This window comes from Pseudorasbora parva, chromosome 9 (genome assembly GCF_024679245.1).
Source record: "Pseudorasbora parva isolate DD20220531a chromosome 9, ASM2467924v1, whole genome shotgun sequence".
In the NCBI taxonomy this organism is placed as follows: Eukaryota; Metazoa; Chordata; class Actinopteri; order Cypriniformes; family Gobionidae; genus Pseudorasbora; species Pseudorasbora parva.
In genome coordinates, this window is record NC_090180.1 from 28800148 (window position 1) to 28816657 (window position 16510).

The 16510-nt window shown below is 39.2% G+C and overlaps 1 protein-coding gene across 1 annotated transcript; it reads left to right on the forward strand.

The window, feature by feature from the left end:
• LOC137089367 (zinc finger BED domain-containing protein 4-like) lies at positions 1 to 2765 on the forward strand. Its single transcript, XM_067452960.1, has 2 exons — positions 1 to 788; positions 1730 to 2765. The coding sequence occupies exons 1-2, from the start codon at positions 1 to 3 to the stop codon at positions 2226 to 2228; spliced, it is 1287 nt and encodes a 428-aa protein (XP_067309061.1). The 3' UTR covers positions 2229 to 2765.
• Positions 2766 to 16510: the final 13745 nt, after the last annotated feature.

A 16510-nucleotide genomic window follows, 5' to 3' on the forward strand; every position in this document is an offset into this window, starting at 1 on the left:
ATGTCTCTGCTCAGTTTAACTGTACAGTGGATTGATGACAACTTTACTCTTCGCCAAGCCACCTTACAAGCAAAGCCGTTTCGGGGTTCGCACACCAGCAAAGCCATAGCAGACGCGTTCGATGGGATGCTTCAGACCTGGTGCATTCCGAAAACCTCTGTCCACGTTGTGCTACGAGACAACGCTAAAAATATGATTAAGGGCATGAATGATGCTGGACTCCCCAGCCTACCTTGTGCCGCTCACACTCTCCAGCTGGTGGTCCACGAAGGACTTTTATCACAGAGAAGTGTTGCTGATGCATTGGCTATCGGACGCAAAATCGTTGGCCATTTTAAACATTCACCTCTAGCCTACTCCTACCTCGAAGACATTCAGTTAGAGATCGGTCAGCCTGCAAAACGACTACAGCAGGGCGTACAGACCCGCTGGAACAGTACATTTTACATGATCCAGTCCCTGATTGAGCAGAAACGGGCACTAGGAGTTTTTGTGTCCGAACATGAACTCCCTGATAATCTCACGGCTCACCAATGGGCACTGCTGGAGAAGGTTGTAACTGTTCTGGGTCCGTTTGAGGAGTTAACGCGAAAAGTTAGCTCTTCTGAAGCTATGGCAGCAGATGTGATTCCTGCTGTCACTGTATTGCAGCGATTTCTGTCTAGAGAGACCGACGATGACCATGGCATCAAAACTATGAAAGGGACTTTAGCTGCAGCTGTCAGGAGGCGATTTTCTGATGTGGAAGAACAACCCCTCTACAGCATCGCTACTCTACTCGACCCCAGGTAGGTGTTGTGTGTGTGTGTGTGTGTGTGTGTGTGTGTGTGTGTGTGTGTCTGTCTGTCTGTCTGTCTGTCTGTCTGTCTGTCTGTCTGTGTGCGTGTGGGTCTGTATCTGTGTGCGTGTGGGTCTGTATCTGTCTGTCTGTGTGTGTATGTGTGTGTGTCTGTGTGCGTGTGGGTCTGTATCTGTGTGTGTGTGTGTGTGTGTGTGTGTGTGTGTGTGTGTCTTTCTGTGTGCGTGTGGGTCTGTATCTGTGTGCGTGTGGGTCTGTATCTGTCTGTCTGTGTGTGTATGTGTGTGTGTCTGTGTGCGTGTGGGTCTGTATCTGTGTGTGTGTGTGTGTGTGTGTGTGTGTGTGTGTGTGTGTGTGTCTTTCTGTGTGCGTGTGGGTCTGTATCTGTGTATCTGTGTGTGTGTGTGTGTGCGTGTCTGTCTGTGTGCGTGTGGGTCTGTATCTGTGTGTGTGTGTGTGTGTGTGTGTCTGTCTGTCTGTGTGCGTGTGGGTCTGTATCTGTGTGTGTGTGTCTGTCTGTGTGCGTGTGGGTCTGTATCTGTGTGTGTGTGTGTGTGTGTGTCTGTCTGTGTGCGTGTGGGTCTGTATCTGTGTGTGTGTGTCTGTCTGTGTGCGTGTGGGTCTGTATCTGTGTGCGTGTGTGTCTGTATCTGTCTGTGTGTGTGTGTGTGTGTGTGTGTGTGTGTGTGTGTGTGTGTGTGTGTCTGTCTGTGAGCGTGTGTCTGTGTGTATCTGTGTCTGTGAGCGTGTGTCTGTGTGTATCTGTGTCTGTGTGCGTGTGTGTGCTAGATAGCGAGTTAAGTTGCCAATGTCTTGCTGAAAAGTACATTTTAGGATTTAATTTTCATTAATAAATTATTTGATTAGGCTATATTATTATAATAAATTACCTATTGTCAGATGCCTCATTTTTTTCTCCCTCTGTTATAGGTACAAACATCTTTTTTTCTCTAACACCAGCACTGCTGCAAATGCCAAGGAGATGCTGATGCGTGAGCTGTTGAGGTCGTCTAGAGAAGAGGAGAATCATGACCTGCACGAGCCTCCTGCCAGAAAACCACGCAGGGACCAGGCAAGCAGCCTGGACAGTATATTTGATGAAATAGCAGATGAGCAAGCACCAGTCTCTCTAAACAGAGCTCAAGCAGGTTCTACTGCACAATTAGAGACATACCTAGGGGAGACCACAATTTCTCGAGAAGACAAACCACTACAATACTGGGCAGTTAACAAAGTCCGGTTCCCTACTCTGGCCAAAATGGCATCCAGATACCTCTCAGCACCATGCAGTAGTGTTGACAGTGAAAGGCTGTTCAGCTCAGTGTCACATATTGTGAATGAAGACAGAAACAGAATCACAGCTGATCATGCAGAGATGATTTTGTTCATCAAAAAGAACCTGCCTTTCATTCTCCCAAAAAGTACCTAAGCTAGTTCAGATCACATTGCTGACTGAAATGTTTGTTTAATTGAAACAAGGGAGCTGTCACTGTGCCACATAGTTTAATTGTTGTTCAATTGAAATATGCAGTAGTTTAATTGTGAATACACAACAGTTACATTGAAATTGAGTTAAATTGAAAGCTGAAGACGCTGTCAAACATTTCATTGATATATTGTTGAGTTGACATTGTTGACTGTACAATATGTTTTTATTTATATTTTGTCAGTTGTGAAGACAGTGCCAGTATTGAGGCTTTTTGTTTACACAGAAATATATATAATTTATTTTTTATTTGAAATTGCTTACATTTATTATTTTACTTATTATTTATTTTAGACTTGTTTAAACAAGCAGAGAAAATAAAAACAGTCTTCCAACCTGTGTTCTAAAATAGTCTTCTGTCTTCTTTTCTGGTAGCCTGTAATTACTTTCGTGGTAGAAATATCGGTATCGGTACTCGGTATCGGCAAGTACACAAATGTAAATACTCGTACTCGTATCGGTTTGGGAAAAAATGGTATCGGGCCATCCCTAGGATGCAGAAAAGTGTCGAGGTAACTTGGCAAGTCGGCTCTCAACTGTGTATATACCTCCTCTCGCGCTGATTAGATAGACCATTTGAACGTGCTCCTTGCGAACTTTGTTTATAATTTAAAACATTTTCTGTGAATTCTGCAAACCCACAAGATGAAGACATGTTAGAGTCTGACAATTAGCTGAACATATTCCAGTTTAATTTGTGACACTTGGCCTATTTTTTTTAAATCGTTATTAGAATATGGCAACATTCTTGTTTGAAACATTTTATTTGAATATGGCAAAATAAAAATAAAATATTTCTATATTTAAATCGCTGACAGAGACCCCTCCCCTATCAGCCAGTCACTGTGGTCATAGATAGTATGCGTGATGACATCATCCATAACAACGGGGTCAAGCTAAGAGTAAGGGCGGGTTTAAGACTTCTCTCTATTCCTTAGTAAGAGATGCTCTCAGCAGCTTTGTGAATAAGTTTTTAGAGAAAACTCGTAACTAAGAACTTTTACTGCCATTTAGGAGAACTCTTAATAGTATGATAAAATGTTTTGTTAATATGGCCCCTGGTCATGTTTTTTTTTTTTTTTGTTTGCTGCGCCTTGTTCAAAACTGGCAGGCCAATGAGATGGGCGCTTTTGTTCATGTGCCTAAGTTACAGTAAAACAATACTTGGTGGCGCTCATGCACAAATCGGTCTTGCCGAGCACACATTGATACCTAAGAAGAAGATGACGAAAAGGAAGTAAACATAGAAGAAGATGCAACGAGGCATGATGAATGCAGAGCTGAGAACTTTATGTCACAACTTTTGTCACAAAGAACTTTATGACAAACACCACAGTGGCTACACTAAAAATCTCGATAAGAGGGAGTTGTCATGGAAAGGAAATGCTGATCAAATAGGATTTGATGCAGAGTTTCCATCGAATCCCATTTGATCTGCAATCAAATGAATAGCGTCATCTACTGTCATGGAGTGAATTACCAATTACATTACTTGGACAGAATTTTATAGAAATAATAAACATTCAGTTGAATAACGGATGCTACAGTTATAGAATGAAAACCGCTCTGCTACATATACAGCACAAGCTGCAAAGTAGAGGTCTGCATTCTTCTCAACCCGATCAGATTTCTTGTGGCGTAGGAGTACATTTCCAAAAACAATAACCTGGCTGCTTCCTACATCCTTTGACAACAGAGTATCCGTGCTTGAACTTAAGGTGAAAAAAAACTTTCTGAAGTGGTGGTGTTCACAGTTCCCAGTTTTTTGCCCTGAACCTGCCTTTTTTACAGTGTTGACAGTATCATCAGAAAAAAATAACAATTATTGTTTAGCCAACACTTTATATTTGTAATCCCAGTCATTCTCTTTCTTTAGGGGGAATTCAAATCTAATAATATATAAACTATATAAAATGACAAATAAAGCTTAAAAAATGTTTGTTGTAAAATATTTATTAAAAATAACTGCTAGAAAATTGTATTGGTTTCTGTTGATATTTTTAAAAATGTAATTTATTCCTGTGATCAAAGCTAAATTCTCTGCATAATTACTCCAGTCTTCAGTGTCACATGATCCTTCAACAATCATTTTAATTAGCTGATTTGGTGCTAAAGAAATTTCTTATCATCACTATTATCATATTATTAGATAGTAAACAATGTAAATAAATCCAAATGGCAGTTCAGTGCAAACTATTTTTGAGATAAAATGTTAGAATTTTACACAAAATGATGCACCTGCTAAGATGCCCTTATAAAGGTACTAATGTCACGTGAATGTAAGAGTGCAAATATCATTACGTAATAGAAAAGTTAACTTCTGTAAGGCTATAAAATTCTTCAGAAGTCAGTCCATGATGAGCCTAAAACCAGAACAAGTAGCTATCAACACAAAATGTATCTAACTACATTAATCATTAATCTTAACATTTACTAATTATAGATATCAACAAAATACTGAAATATAATTTTTGTCAATATCACAGCCCTCGCTTCCATACATAATCTTTGCACTATTTGTATGCAAGTCTTAATTTTCATATTGTTAAGAGGAATAGTCACACTGCACAGTTTCAGGAGTAAATATTGCATTTCCATTTGAGGGAGTGAATTCGTTACACTCTGTGAGTGTCACTCACTAAACACACTGAGATTGAATCTATGCTATTTCAGGCAGCACTGTGTGCACTTCAGTTACAGAGAGACAACTATTAGACATTAAAATTACTGACAATATCAAGAAGCCACGAGAACAAATTAAACTAAAACCAGCACTTACCAAACAAGACCAGAGTGCTGAAGAGTTCTAGTTGCTGTTGTTTTTCTGCTATTTGGCGTTGGCAAACCAGGTTATATGCTTTACCGCCACCTGCTGGACTGGAGTGTGGATCACAAGACTTGGCAAGGGTAAAAAGGAATAAAAAATAAATAATAAACCACAATATACTTTATAGCTCACTCCATCAGGCTGTTTTTTTAAATACTTCTTTTAATTAATTTCTTTCCTTTTCATATGCATGCCACTATGTTATGAAGTTGAAGAGATTCTGTTTGAGTCCATTTGTGTGTCTACCAAATACAGGTCCTTCTAAAAAAAATAGCATTTTGTGATAGAGTTAATTATTTTCCATAATGAAATGATAAACTTTCATATATTTTATATTCATTGCACACCAACTGAAATATTTCAGGTATTTTATTGTTTTAATACTGATGATTTTGGCATACAGCTCATGAAAACCCAAAATTCCTATCTAAAAAAAATTAGCATATTTCATCCGACCAATAAAAGAAAAGTGTTTTTAATACAAAAAAAGTCAACCTTCAAATAATTAAGTTCATTTATGCACTCAATACTTGGTCGGGAATCCTTTTGTATAAATGACTGCTTCAGTGCGGCGTGGCATGGAGGCAATCAGCCTGTGGCACTGCTGAGGTGTTCTGGAGGCCCAGGATGCTTCGATAGCGGCCTTAAGCTCATCCAGAGTGTTGGGTCTTGCGTCTCTCAACTTTCTCTTCACAATATCCCACAGATTCTTTATGGGGTTCAGGTCAGGAGAGTTGGCAGGCCAATTGAGCACAATAATACCATGGTCAGTAAACCATTTACCAGTGGTTTTGGCACTGTGAGCAGGTGCCAGGTTGTGCTGAAAAACAAAATCATCTCCATAAAGCTTTTCAGCAGATTGAAGCATGAAGTGCTCCAAAATCTCCTGATAGCTAGCTTCATTGACCCTGCCCTTGATAAAACACAGTGGACCAACACCAGCAGCTGACATGGCACCCCAGACCATCACTGACTGTGGGTACTTGACACTGGACTTCAGGTATTTGAGCATTTCCTTCTCCCCAGTCATCCTCCAGACTTTGGCACCTTGATTTCCGAATGACTAAAAAGTAAACAAAAAAACTTTAAAAGTACTTTGGACCACTGAGCAACAGTCCAGTGCTGCTTCTCTGTAGCCCAAAGTGTCTTGACCTGGGGAATGCGGCACCTGTAGCCCATTTCCTGCACACACCTGTGCACGGTGGCTCTGGATGTTTCTACTCCAGACTCAGTCCACTGCTTCTGCAGGTCCCCCAAGGTCTGGAATCGGTCCTTCTCCATAGCCTCGTTTGAGTGCAGCACTTCGAGAAAGGGTTCACTTTTGGAGGGATGCTTCGACTATATGACGTGTCAAACTACACAAGCACTACCACTATTCTCTCTCAAGTCCACCCAATCTAAAGAACTCCATTTCCCTCTGTTAAACAAAAGTACTCCCCAGTTACAAAATTATGAAACACTAAGCATAAATACATGAATGATTATATATATATATATATATATATATATATATATATATATATATATATATATATATATATATATATATATATATATATATATATATATATATATATATATATATATATATATATATATATAGTCTGAAGCAAATAAAAAGTGGGTCGGTGGGTAATTTATTTTTTACTACCGTTTAACGTTTGACGCCATATTTACATTAAATACAAATATACTGCCGTTTACTAAACGACTGATTGGAGCAGACAAAATTACGGAAATCACCAAGTTTTTAGCCGTGACTTTAGTGAAGCGGTAAAATGTATGACATAAAGATCTGACGCATATCAATCAGGGGTTCTAATCCGCCTGTAGCCACACTTGTTCTACTCCCTTTTCACATCACATATCAGATCGGAAAGGCATTTATTTTAAATAAAAATGGAGAAAATATTAGAAAAGTGGAAATAAAGCGTCTAACATGTGTTTAATAATAAGTGTTTTTTTTTTTGGTTGGGGTAGTTAAACAGACATGTACTGAATTAGAGACGATAAAAGTGAGTGGTCCAACATTGTTGGTCGTAAAAAGTGGTTGGGTCTTGTCTGTCTAATATATATATATATATATATATATATATATATATATATATATATATATATATATATATATATATATATATATATATATATATATATATATATATATATAAAAAAATTAAATTTTTGCATTGACCAGCAGGTGTCTAGTGTGCATTCGAAGTCTCAAGAAATGAACCACTTTTCAACACATCAGGCTAGAAAGCTTCAAAGCTTCAAAGCTTCATGAAGCTTAATTTCAACAGCACTACTATTCGTTCAGAAATTTCTTTCTGTCTTACCCTCTCACTTGAGGGTGTCAATGATGGCCTTCTGGACAGCAGTCGGGTCGGCAGTCTTACCCATGATTGCGGTTTTGAATAATGAACCAGGCTGGGAGTTTTTAAAAGCCTCAGGAATCTTTTGCAGGTGTTTAGAGTTAATTAGTTGATTCAGATGATTAGGTTAAGCTCATTAAGAGAACCTTTTCATGATATGCTAATTTTTTGAGACAGGAATTTTGGGTTTTCATGAGCTGTATGCCAAAATCAGTATTAAAACAATAAAAGACCTGAAATATTTCAGTTGGTGTGCAATGAATCTAAAATATATGAAAGTTTAATTTTTATCATTACATTGTGGAAAATAATTAACTTTATCACAATATGCTATTTTTTTGAGAAGGACCTGTATAGTATGCTGTTTTCATCTATAGACCCTTTTACAGCCCACGTGATCAAAGAGTTGCGCGCGCATTTTGGCAACGGAAGTGGTGTTGTTTCCTAGTGGTTCTAACGTGTTAGCAACTCCGAAAGTCAAAACGGTTTCCCAGCATCAAAATGTCTGGCTGTTGCGTTTTCGGTTGCACTAATCGCTATTCGACCAATGGGCTTAAGTTTTATAGGATTCTGACAGGATCACGGCCGTTTCAGAAGAACCGGCGGTACCTGTGGCTGCAGGCGATGAAACACATTGATTGAAACGAGGACATAAAAATGATCGCATAAAAAAATTACATTTGTAAAACATTTACTGCACTTGAAACTTAATGCTTTATAATAAACCTCCGAACATTGGCTGCCACTGGTGTGTATAATGTACCCCCCACCCCCAGATTATCATATCAATAATCACAGTACTTATCAATTTCATTTGTAATGATTTAATTAATAATTTAATTGCAAAATAACCATCTGAGAAATGTATGCAAGCAACATTGTTGCTAATAAAGTACTATAGCATTACAAAATTAAACTTTAAACATAAGTGTGTCAACACATACAAATCAATAACAACATAAAATGTAAGGAAAAGGATAAATGTACGTCTGTGTGAAGAATAAGAATAAATGTAGAAAATTGTATTGGACATTCTGTACATGCCCACAGACAACGTATTCATAAGCATCCAGTGATTTATATGCTTATCTCGGGTGTAACGTTACACGCTCGCGTTTCTCAACTAAATACGTATATATCCGACCACTGTATATCTGGCCATCTGCTAACGTCTTCTATCCACTCCACTATAGTACACGGATCTGGTAGCCGAATACCATTTGATAAAGTCAACTTTTAAAAATACTTTCTCGGTTTGTGTTGCTTAATCCGCTCACGTAGCTTGACATGCTGCTGATTCTCGCCACAGTTTGTTGCCAAAATGCGCGCATACGTTGCTACGTCATCATTGTATACAAACAGTAAAAGGGTCTATAGTTTTTCTCAAATTAGTGACCCCTAGTGGTGACATGTCAGTATTTAAGCAGAGCATGCGCTGTTCAGCCATTTTGTTGGGGTGTTTAAGAGGGTGCACAGCTAATCCCAATCTCCTTCCACACTTTTATTCTTGAAACCGTCATAGTCTGTAAGTGTTTTCTTAATGTTTTCTTTTATGTTTTTCATAGATCATGGTGTTGTATTTGCAGTAGCGTACTGTGGGGTTTCATTCAGGGCCTGCACTAACGATCAACACACCCCCACACCGCTGCCATAGCAACACCACACACACAGCGATATACAAAATACAATCACTACGGTGCACTACTAAGCTAAATAATAATAATAATAATAATGCAAAAGCTTGGACCTGACTGCAACACTGTGCACGCAAACCACAGTAGGCCTACATTATAACAGCTAAAAAGGCACATCAACCAAGCATCAACTTCTGGTGCCTACAATCACTCCAGCGGTACAGATTAACCATAACAAAAATCCTGTTTAAAAATAGCACAATAACTATTTCTCCTAAACAAGTAACACTCCCCCATTTCTTGTAAATGTAATCCATCCTCCGATCCTTTCTGATGAAACGTTCAATGACCTCCTCGTGCAGTTGTGCGTTCTGCTTAAGATGAATGACCAGCTCCTTCTCTATGGAAATAGATGCCAGAGCAGAGAGTCGTGTTTGTCCTGTTGTATTTCGTGAATACGTTTTGATGCGCTTGAGAGCTGAGAAAGATCGCTCGACTGATGCGGTGGACACTGGGATTGTCACAATCAAGCATGTGAGGGCATAAAGCTGCGACATACTAACTGCAAGCCCCGTGCTCCTCAGAAATGTCAGTAGGTCACTTGGACTCTTTCCCTGAAAGTTTGTCATACTGTACATCACTTTGAGCTCAGCTCTAAGTCTGCCAAGGTCAAACTGTGCGCCATAGCTCTCATCCAGGCTCCTGAGTTCTGCTTCAGGAAATGTCTGCTTGAACTTTGCAAACAGCTGTGCATCCAGCAATGCAACAAACAGTAGACGCTTGTGATCCTCAAATCGATTCCTGATTTGCGTGATGATGCTGTCGATTAGCGCTGTGTGCAGCTGTCTGTAGTGTGCATGCGCGTCTGTTCGGCCTCTCGCTGCGCTCGGCTGTCCCGCGGCCTCCGCTGTCCTCTCATAGATGGCCTCAAATTTTCCACGCTCGCCTTCAAGAAACTGGCAAAAATCTCCAACTCTGGCCAGACTGAACTGCACGTCCAAGCTCTTATTTTGCAGTACTCCGAAGAGCACATCAGCAAAGGCAAAAATGCAGATGAAAGAAAAAAGAAAAATACAGAATTCAAAGCTTTTCAACTGTGACAAGTGTCCTGATGCACAATGTACCGTTTCACGGTCAAAATCCTCCGCGTGATCGAGGATGTGCTGGAAAAGCATGACCAGCTCTTCTCTTTTGTCATGGACCGTGCCCACCAACCTGGAGTTAAAGTTCCATCTCACCTGAGAGACCCGCGGCAGCCGCCTCTCGCAAAACTCATCCAGCAGTTTTGTGCGCTTCGGTGAACGTGTGAAAAATGCAGACAGTCCTCCCAGATTCGCAAAAAAAAATCTTGCAGTCCTTAATTTTGGATGCTCCCTGAGACATCACAAGATTTAATGTGTGTGCATAACAGTGCACAAAAAGAGCCTGTGGGATGTCTTCTTTTAAGCGCGCCTGTACGCCATTAAGTCCCGATGCCATTACACCGGCTCCGTCATAACACTGTGCCACTAACTTTTTTCTGCAATCATAGCTGCCCAACACTTCAAGTACTGAAGCTGCTATATCGTGAGCCCGTTTGTTTTCTGTGACATCCTCAAACTTTAAAAATCGTTCTTTGACTCCGATGTCAGTAACGTACCGCAGTACAAATGACAGCTGTGCAGTGTTGCTGAAATCGGTGGTCTCATCCACCATAACCGCAACAAACTTGGTGTTGTTAATCTCTTTTTTGATGGCATCATTTAGCACCTCAGCAACAGCATTTATAAGATCGTTTTGAATTTTCCCAGACGTTCCCATAAAAACGGTGGCCGTGGCTAGATAGCTTCGCAAGTCAGCATCATATTCTGATAGCAGAGATAGTAACTCCAAGAAATTACCTCGATTGAAGGTAGGGCTGGGCGATAAATCGATTTTGTGGATTAATTCGAGTTTGTAGTTTCATGTCGATTTTTGTGAATGAAAATCGTTTTTTTTCTTTAAAATCCGCCGACGCTCCCTCTGGGCTCCCGTAATTTATGATTTACTGTATTAAAACCACATGGATTTAATGTTTTTGTCATTATTTATCTTAGGATTCGTACAACCTTTTGAGATTGAAATTCAAGCACTTTCCAATGGTTTCGTAGTTTACACTTATTTGTACACGTACTGTCTGCACTTATTTCCAGCACTTCAAAGCTCTAAATATCTGAAATATGCTATTTTTAATGTGATGGTTTGTAAAACTAAAAGTTTAAAGGGGTTTTGTGAAAGGAATAGTATTTTAGTTATTTTTTTTAAATGTTTAATCCATTTTGTGGCAACAAGCATTTTTTATTAAAAAAAGATATGCAGTGCCCACCACTATAACGAGCAGAAGAGCACTTATTAGCCTTTCCACTCCCTAATATATGGAGAAAAGTATGAAGTCACAAAGTCTCATGAAAAAACTAAATTACACAGAAAGCAAGTAAAGAGCTCATTTTATAATAACTGAAGCTGTCGGTCAGTTCAGTGTGAGAATATTGAAGAACAATGGTAATCTATATTTAATAATAACATTAGCATGTTATTAAATAGCATAACATTTAAATTTTCCCTATACTTTTTTGCACATTACTGTTGTTAATAAAAGTTAATTTGATCTGCATATCAATTAATAAACCTTTGATATGTATACTGTATATTGCAAAAAATATGGTGCCCATTTATACTGTGGAATGGTCTGGGTTATTCCCATGCTGAAAGTTTTGCACCCCGGGTAGGCACTCTACCAACCTGCAAATATTTTACCTAAACAAAATAAAGTTAAAACTTGTTTTTAACAATTTCTTTGTCATGCAGATTGATTTTAAGTAGGAGAAGAAGAAAAAATGGATTAAAATCGTAAATCGAATTTTTTGGCAAAAAATCTGGGATTTTTTTTTTTGGCCATATCGCCCAGCCCTAATTGAAGGACTCCTTCCCCTCGTCATGTCCCCTTAAAGACAATTCTTGCTGTCCCAAAAAGATGACACAATCAATTAGGCGCTTGAGAATGTCCCGGTTTTTCTTCACTCTCTCATTGTGCAGGCTTGTCTCTCGTCTCCGCTGGTCATCCAGCTGCAAATCCACCCTTGACTCACCAAAGGTTTTCAAATGTACCACCGCGGGGAGGTGACGCTCGGATGCCTGGTGTTTGATAGCTGCCTTGGTGAAGCTATTAAGGCTGGAAAAACCTGTGCTGTTCCATGTTCCCCTACTTGTATTAAAAAGCAAACACGGCCAGCAAAATAACTTGTTCCGGTCGGTGCTAGCTGTAATCCAGTCATAGCGATCATAGTTGCCCTCAGTAAAATGCCGCACAAATCGTTTACCGATCTTCGTCAGCCCATCCAGCTTAGGTGTAGGTCTTCCCTTTGAAATTATTTCTTTCTTCTCTCCAAACGAGCGCCTTGAAAAAGGCACGCGAAGGAGATCGGAAACAGGATCGATAGCAGGTGTAAAAACAGCGGCCATAGCTTCTTTCACTTATATCGCACAAAACCGCCAAAAGTTCAAACGGCTGATGACATCAGCGGGGGGTAGCGCCGACACACCGCTGGGCCTCTGGGCTGTTCAGTCACTACACATCAAAATTTGATTGGCTGATGACCCACGTCAGTCAAAGTTATGATCCAATGGAAAATAGCAGCTTCAATGGAAGGCTAGCTATACTACTATTGCTGGCCCACGGAGCTGTGATGCGTTGCGATGATGACATATGGAAAATACAGCTCAGCCTCACAAAAAATAACCACATTTTTTCTGGAAATATAATTTTTAACATACTGAAATTTACAGTAATTGAATTTAGACATGTTCAGACACACATTAATTTAATTAGAAAAATATATATATTTTTGATTTTGACAGGGCCAGCAGAGCAGGCCCTGCTGGCCCTGACGGCCCACCACTGTGTATTTGCAGTTTTTAGATGGATTCATGTCGAAATCTGGGTACTTATTGTTAGGAAACCTTTAATAAGAAGTACTTTAAAACTTGTGTGAACATTCATATATATTAAGGGGTTATGTAAGTTTCTGTGGTAACTATATGAATTTGGTGATGTTTTCATCAATGCTATGCTACTTGTATTTGAAAAAGGATGTCAGAAGATGTTTATGGTAATTTTGTAATTTAATGTATTTTTTCTATTATTGTTTTTTTTCAGCTTTACACCGCTTCCATTTAAAATGCACTTGGAGTCAGCTTTATCTCAAGAGTGTTAAGCTTGCTGGATAACTGTGTATGTGTACACATAGTGAGGGCAGTAAATATATGCTATAAAATACAGATTGATGTAAACATTACACTGTTCGTGAAAAGGAGGTAGTGGGTGTAGAAATACATACATTTTATTTTACAGGACAAAAAAAACATTAATTGGGGATTACAATTGTGTTTATTTAAATGTATTCACAGGATTGTCCAACCAGATGGGGCACTAAGCAGAAAATGGTTGCGCACGTTCTCGAGCAAGTCCCAGCCATTAGGGTGTTGATGGATGACCAACATAGCCAACATTTGATCCCGACGGGGTAGAACATTAAAGTCCTAGAATCCATTAATGCAGCTCTGAAGAAGGTCACGGATTTTACAGATGTGCTGTCTTCCGAGAAGACAGTTGCAGCATCCTCTGTTAAACCAGTCCTGTTATTAACTGGATCTTTTGCTCCCAACAAATGAAGACGAGCAACCTGAAAAGAAAAATGGTCTTGATAGACAAATATAGTGCACCTGCAACACAGCAACTGTTGGCAAAGGCCTCATTCATTGACCCAAGATACAAGGACATCTACCCCGGAGATGACTTTAAAGAAGCACTCCTGGAGGAGATGCTGGCAGTGCCCAAAGAGATAGCAGGATGGAGAAGGTGCTATGAGTACCACTGCGGCTGGAGAGGGAGAAGGAGGAAAGTGCACCATCTCCTCCTCCTCCCAAAAAAAAAAGGGGGGGGGGGGGGTATTGGGGTGCGGTTAACCGCCAACCGCAAGTTTTGTTGCTTCACCACAGTAGCATTACATCCCTACAAACATGCTGAAGATCTTGATGATTCTTTGAGATCTGTGTCCGCTCCCACTGAGGATTTTGCATTTCTAATCAACTTTAATTAGAGACACCTGATTAAGAAAGATTTGAATGAGAAAAGCCATTTGCTGTCGATGAATCATTGTTCCTGCAAAATATTACACTTCTGTACTTGAAATTACAAGCAAAATTGTTGTTACCAGCAAGTCCTATAACAAAAAGAATTGAGGACTTTCAAAATGCCCATGAAATTGGTCTGCCACATGCTCTTAAGATCCTGAGTGAGAAATCGAAGGCACTCGAAATTTCAGTCTATTTAGCAACATAATTGAGGAAATTCGTAGAGATGATCTTCTGATGTTTTATAACAGGGAGCTGTTGAAGACGGACCATAAATGTCTGTTTTTAAAAGTCATTTTGACTATATTGAACTTGTGCCATAATGTTGAAAATGGCAAAGAGCATTTTCCTGAATATATATATACCTATAAAGGAAACATTGGCTGCAACATTGAGGGTTTAAAATGTAATTATAGGATTACTTCAAAATTTTATCCATGACAACTTTATTAGTTTCTTAACTTTTTGTCTTCTTTTTTTTTTTTTAGGACTTCCAGTAATTCAGTTAAATTTAGAGGCTATCCCCTCTCCCTCTTCTCAGAGCCCTTTGGGAAGCACATGCAGACCATCCTCACACGCCACATGCACTTAAAGCGTCGCACCACATATTGGAAAGCCATGGCATGTGGACTTCAGAGTAAATTGGGAATGAATGCCTTAATCTATTCAAAAATATTTGGTAAATCAGTCAAGACCACTCCCAGTAGACAGAAAAAAACATGCTTACATACTGTAACTTAGGTTTCTCAATTAGGTACCTGTGTCAACCATTGAGAAGGTTATAGAAGAATGGCCCTTCCTATGGGATCGCTAGAGTCCTGGCTAGTTATGACTTTGTAGTTTCAGACAAGGCCATGCGTATTCTACAGAAGTCTAGTTTCAAATATAATTATTTTAAAGTTTTGGTGCGTAATGTTATATAGTGTACATAATAAAACCTGTTTGATATTTGTGTTGGACTATGTATACAGGCCACCAGGGCACCACACAGACTTTACCAAATAATTTTCAGATTTTTTTTAATCAGAGTTAGTACTGGCTGCAGATAAAGTCATAATGGTAATTTTAATATCCATTAATTTTTGGGGTTATGCAACGTGTCAGGACATTGTCGTAATGATACTTTATTTTTGCATGGAATAAATGTTGATGTCATTGAAATTCTGCAGCAGAGTTATGACATCTCAGATCATTATCTAGGATTGTTTACTTAATTTAGCCAAGGCTGCAAAGCCGTCTCCTCGTTTCAAATATGTCAAGACAATCAACACTGCCACTAAAGATTGCTTTGTAAATAATCTTCCTCATCAGTTCCAATTCCTCAGCATTACAGATAGAATAACTCAATGTTACAACGGAAACTATTGATCTCTTCCAGCACTTTAGACAGTTGCTGGACCTGAGGTTGCTCCTCTGTGCTTAAAGAAGATTAAAGAAAATAGTCCAACGCCATGGTACAAGCACACTCTGGCCCTTAAAACAGCAGCCAGAAAAATGGAGCGCAGCTGGAAGAAAACAAAACTGGAGGTTTTTCCATTTCGTGGAGAGCATGTGTGCACACAGAAAGGCCGTAAAAACTGCTAGATCTTCTTATTTTTCGACTCAAGAAAACAAACACAGTCATAGGTATTTACATGTATTTGCAACAGTGGCTAAATTAACAAAAAAAAAAAGTTTCAGACTGATAATATACAGTATTGTTCAAAATAATAGCAGTACAATGTGACTAACCAGAATAATCAAGGTTTTTCGTATATTTTTTTATTGCTACGTGGCAAACAAGTTACCAGTAGGTTCAGTAGATTCTCAGAAAACAAATGAGACCCAGCATTCATGATATGCACGCTCTTAAGGCTGTGCAATTGGGCAATTAGTTGAAAGGGGTGTGTTCAAAAAAATAGCAGTGTGGCATTCAATCACTGAGGTCATCAATTTTGTGAAGAAACAGGTGTGAATCAGGTGGCCCCTATTTAAGGATGAAGCCAACACTTGTTGAACATGCATTTGAAAGCTGAGGAAAATGGGTCATTCAAGACATTGTTCAGAAGAACAGCGTACTTTGATTAAAAAGTTGATTAGAGAGGGGAAAACCTATAAAGAGGTGCAAAAAATGATAGGCTGTTCAGCTAAAATGATCTCCAATGCCTTAAAATGGAGAGCAAAACCAGAAAGACGTGGAAGAAAACGGAAGACAACCATCAAAATGGATAGAAGAATAACCAGAATGGCAAAGGCTCAGCC

Coding starts and splice junctions, on each gene's coding strand:
- LOC137089367 (XM_067452960.1), top strand. CDS start 1: ATGTCTCTGCTCAGTTTAACTGTACAGTGGATTGATGACAACTTTACT. Junction 789..1,729: donor GCTACTCTACTCGACCCCAG/GTAGGTGTTGTG, acceptor CCTCTGTTATAG/GTACAAACATCTTTTTTTCT.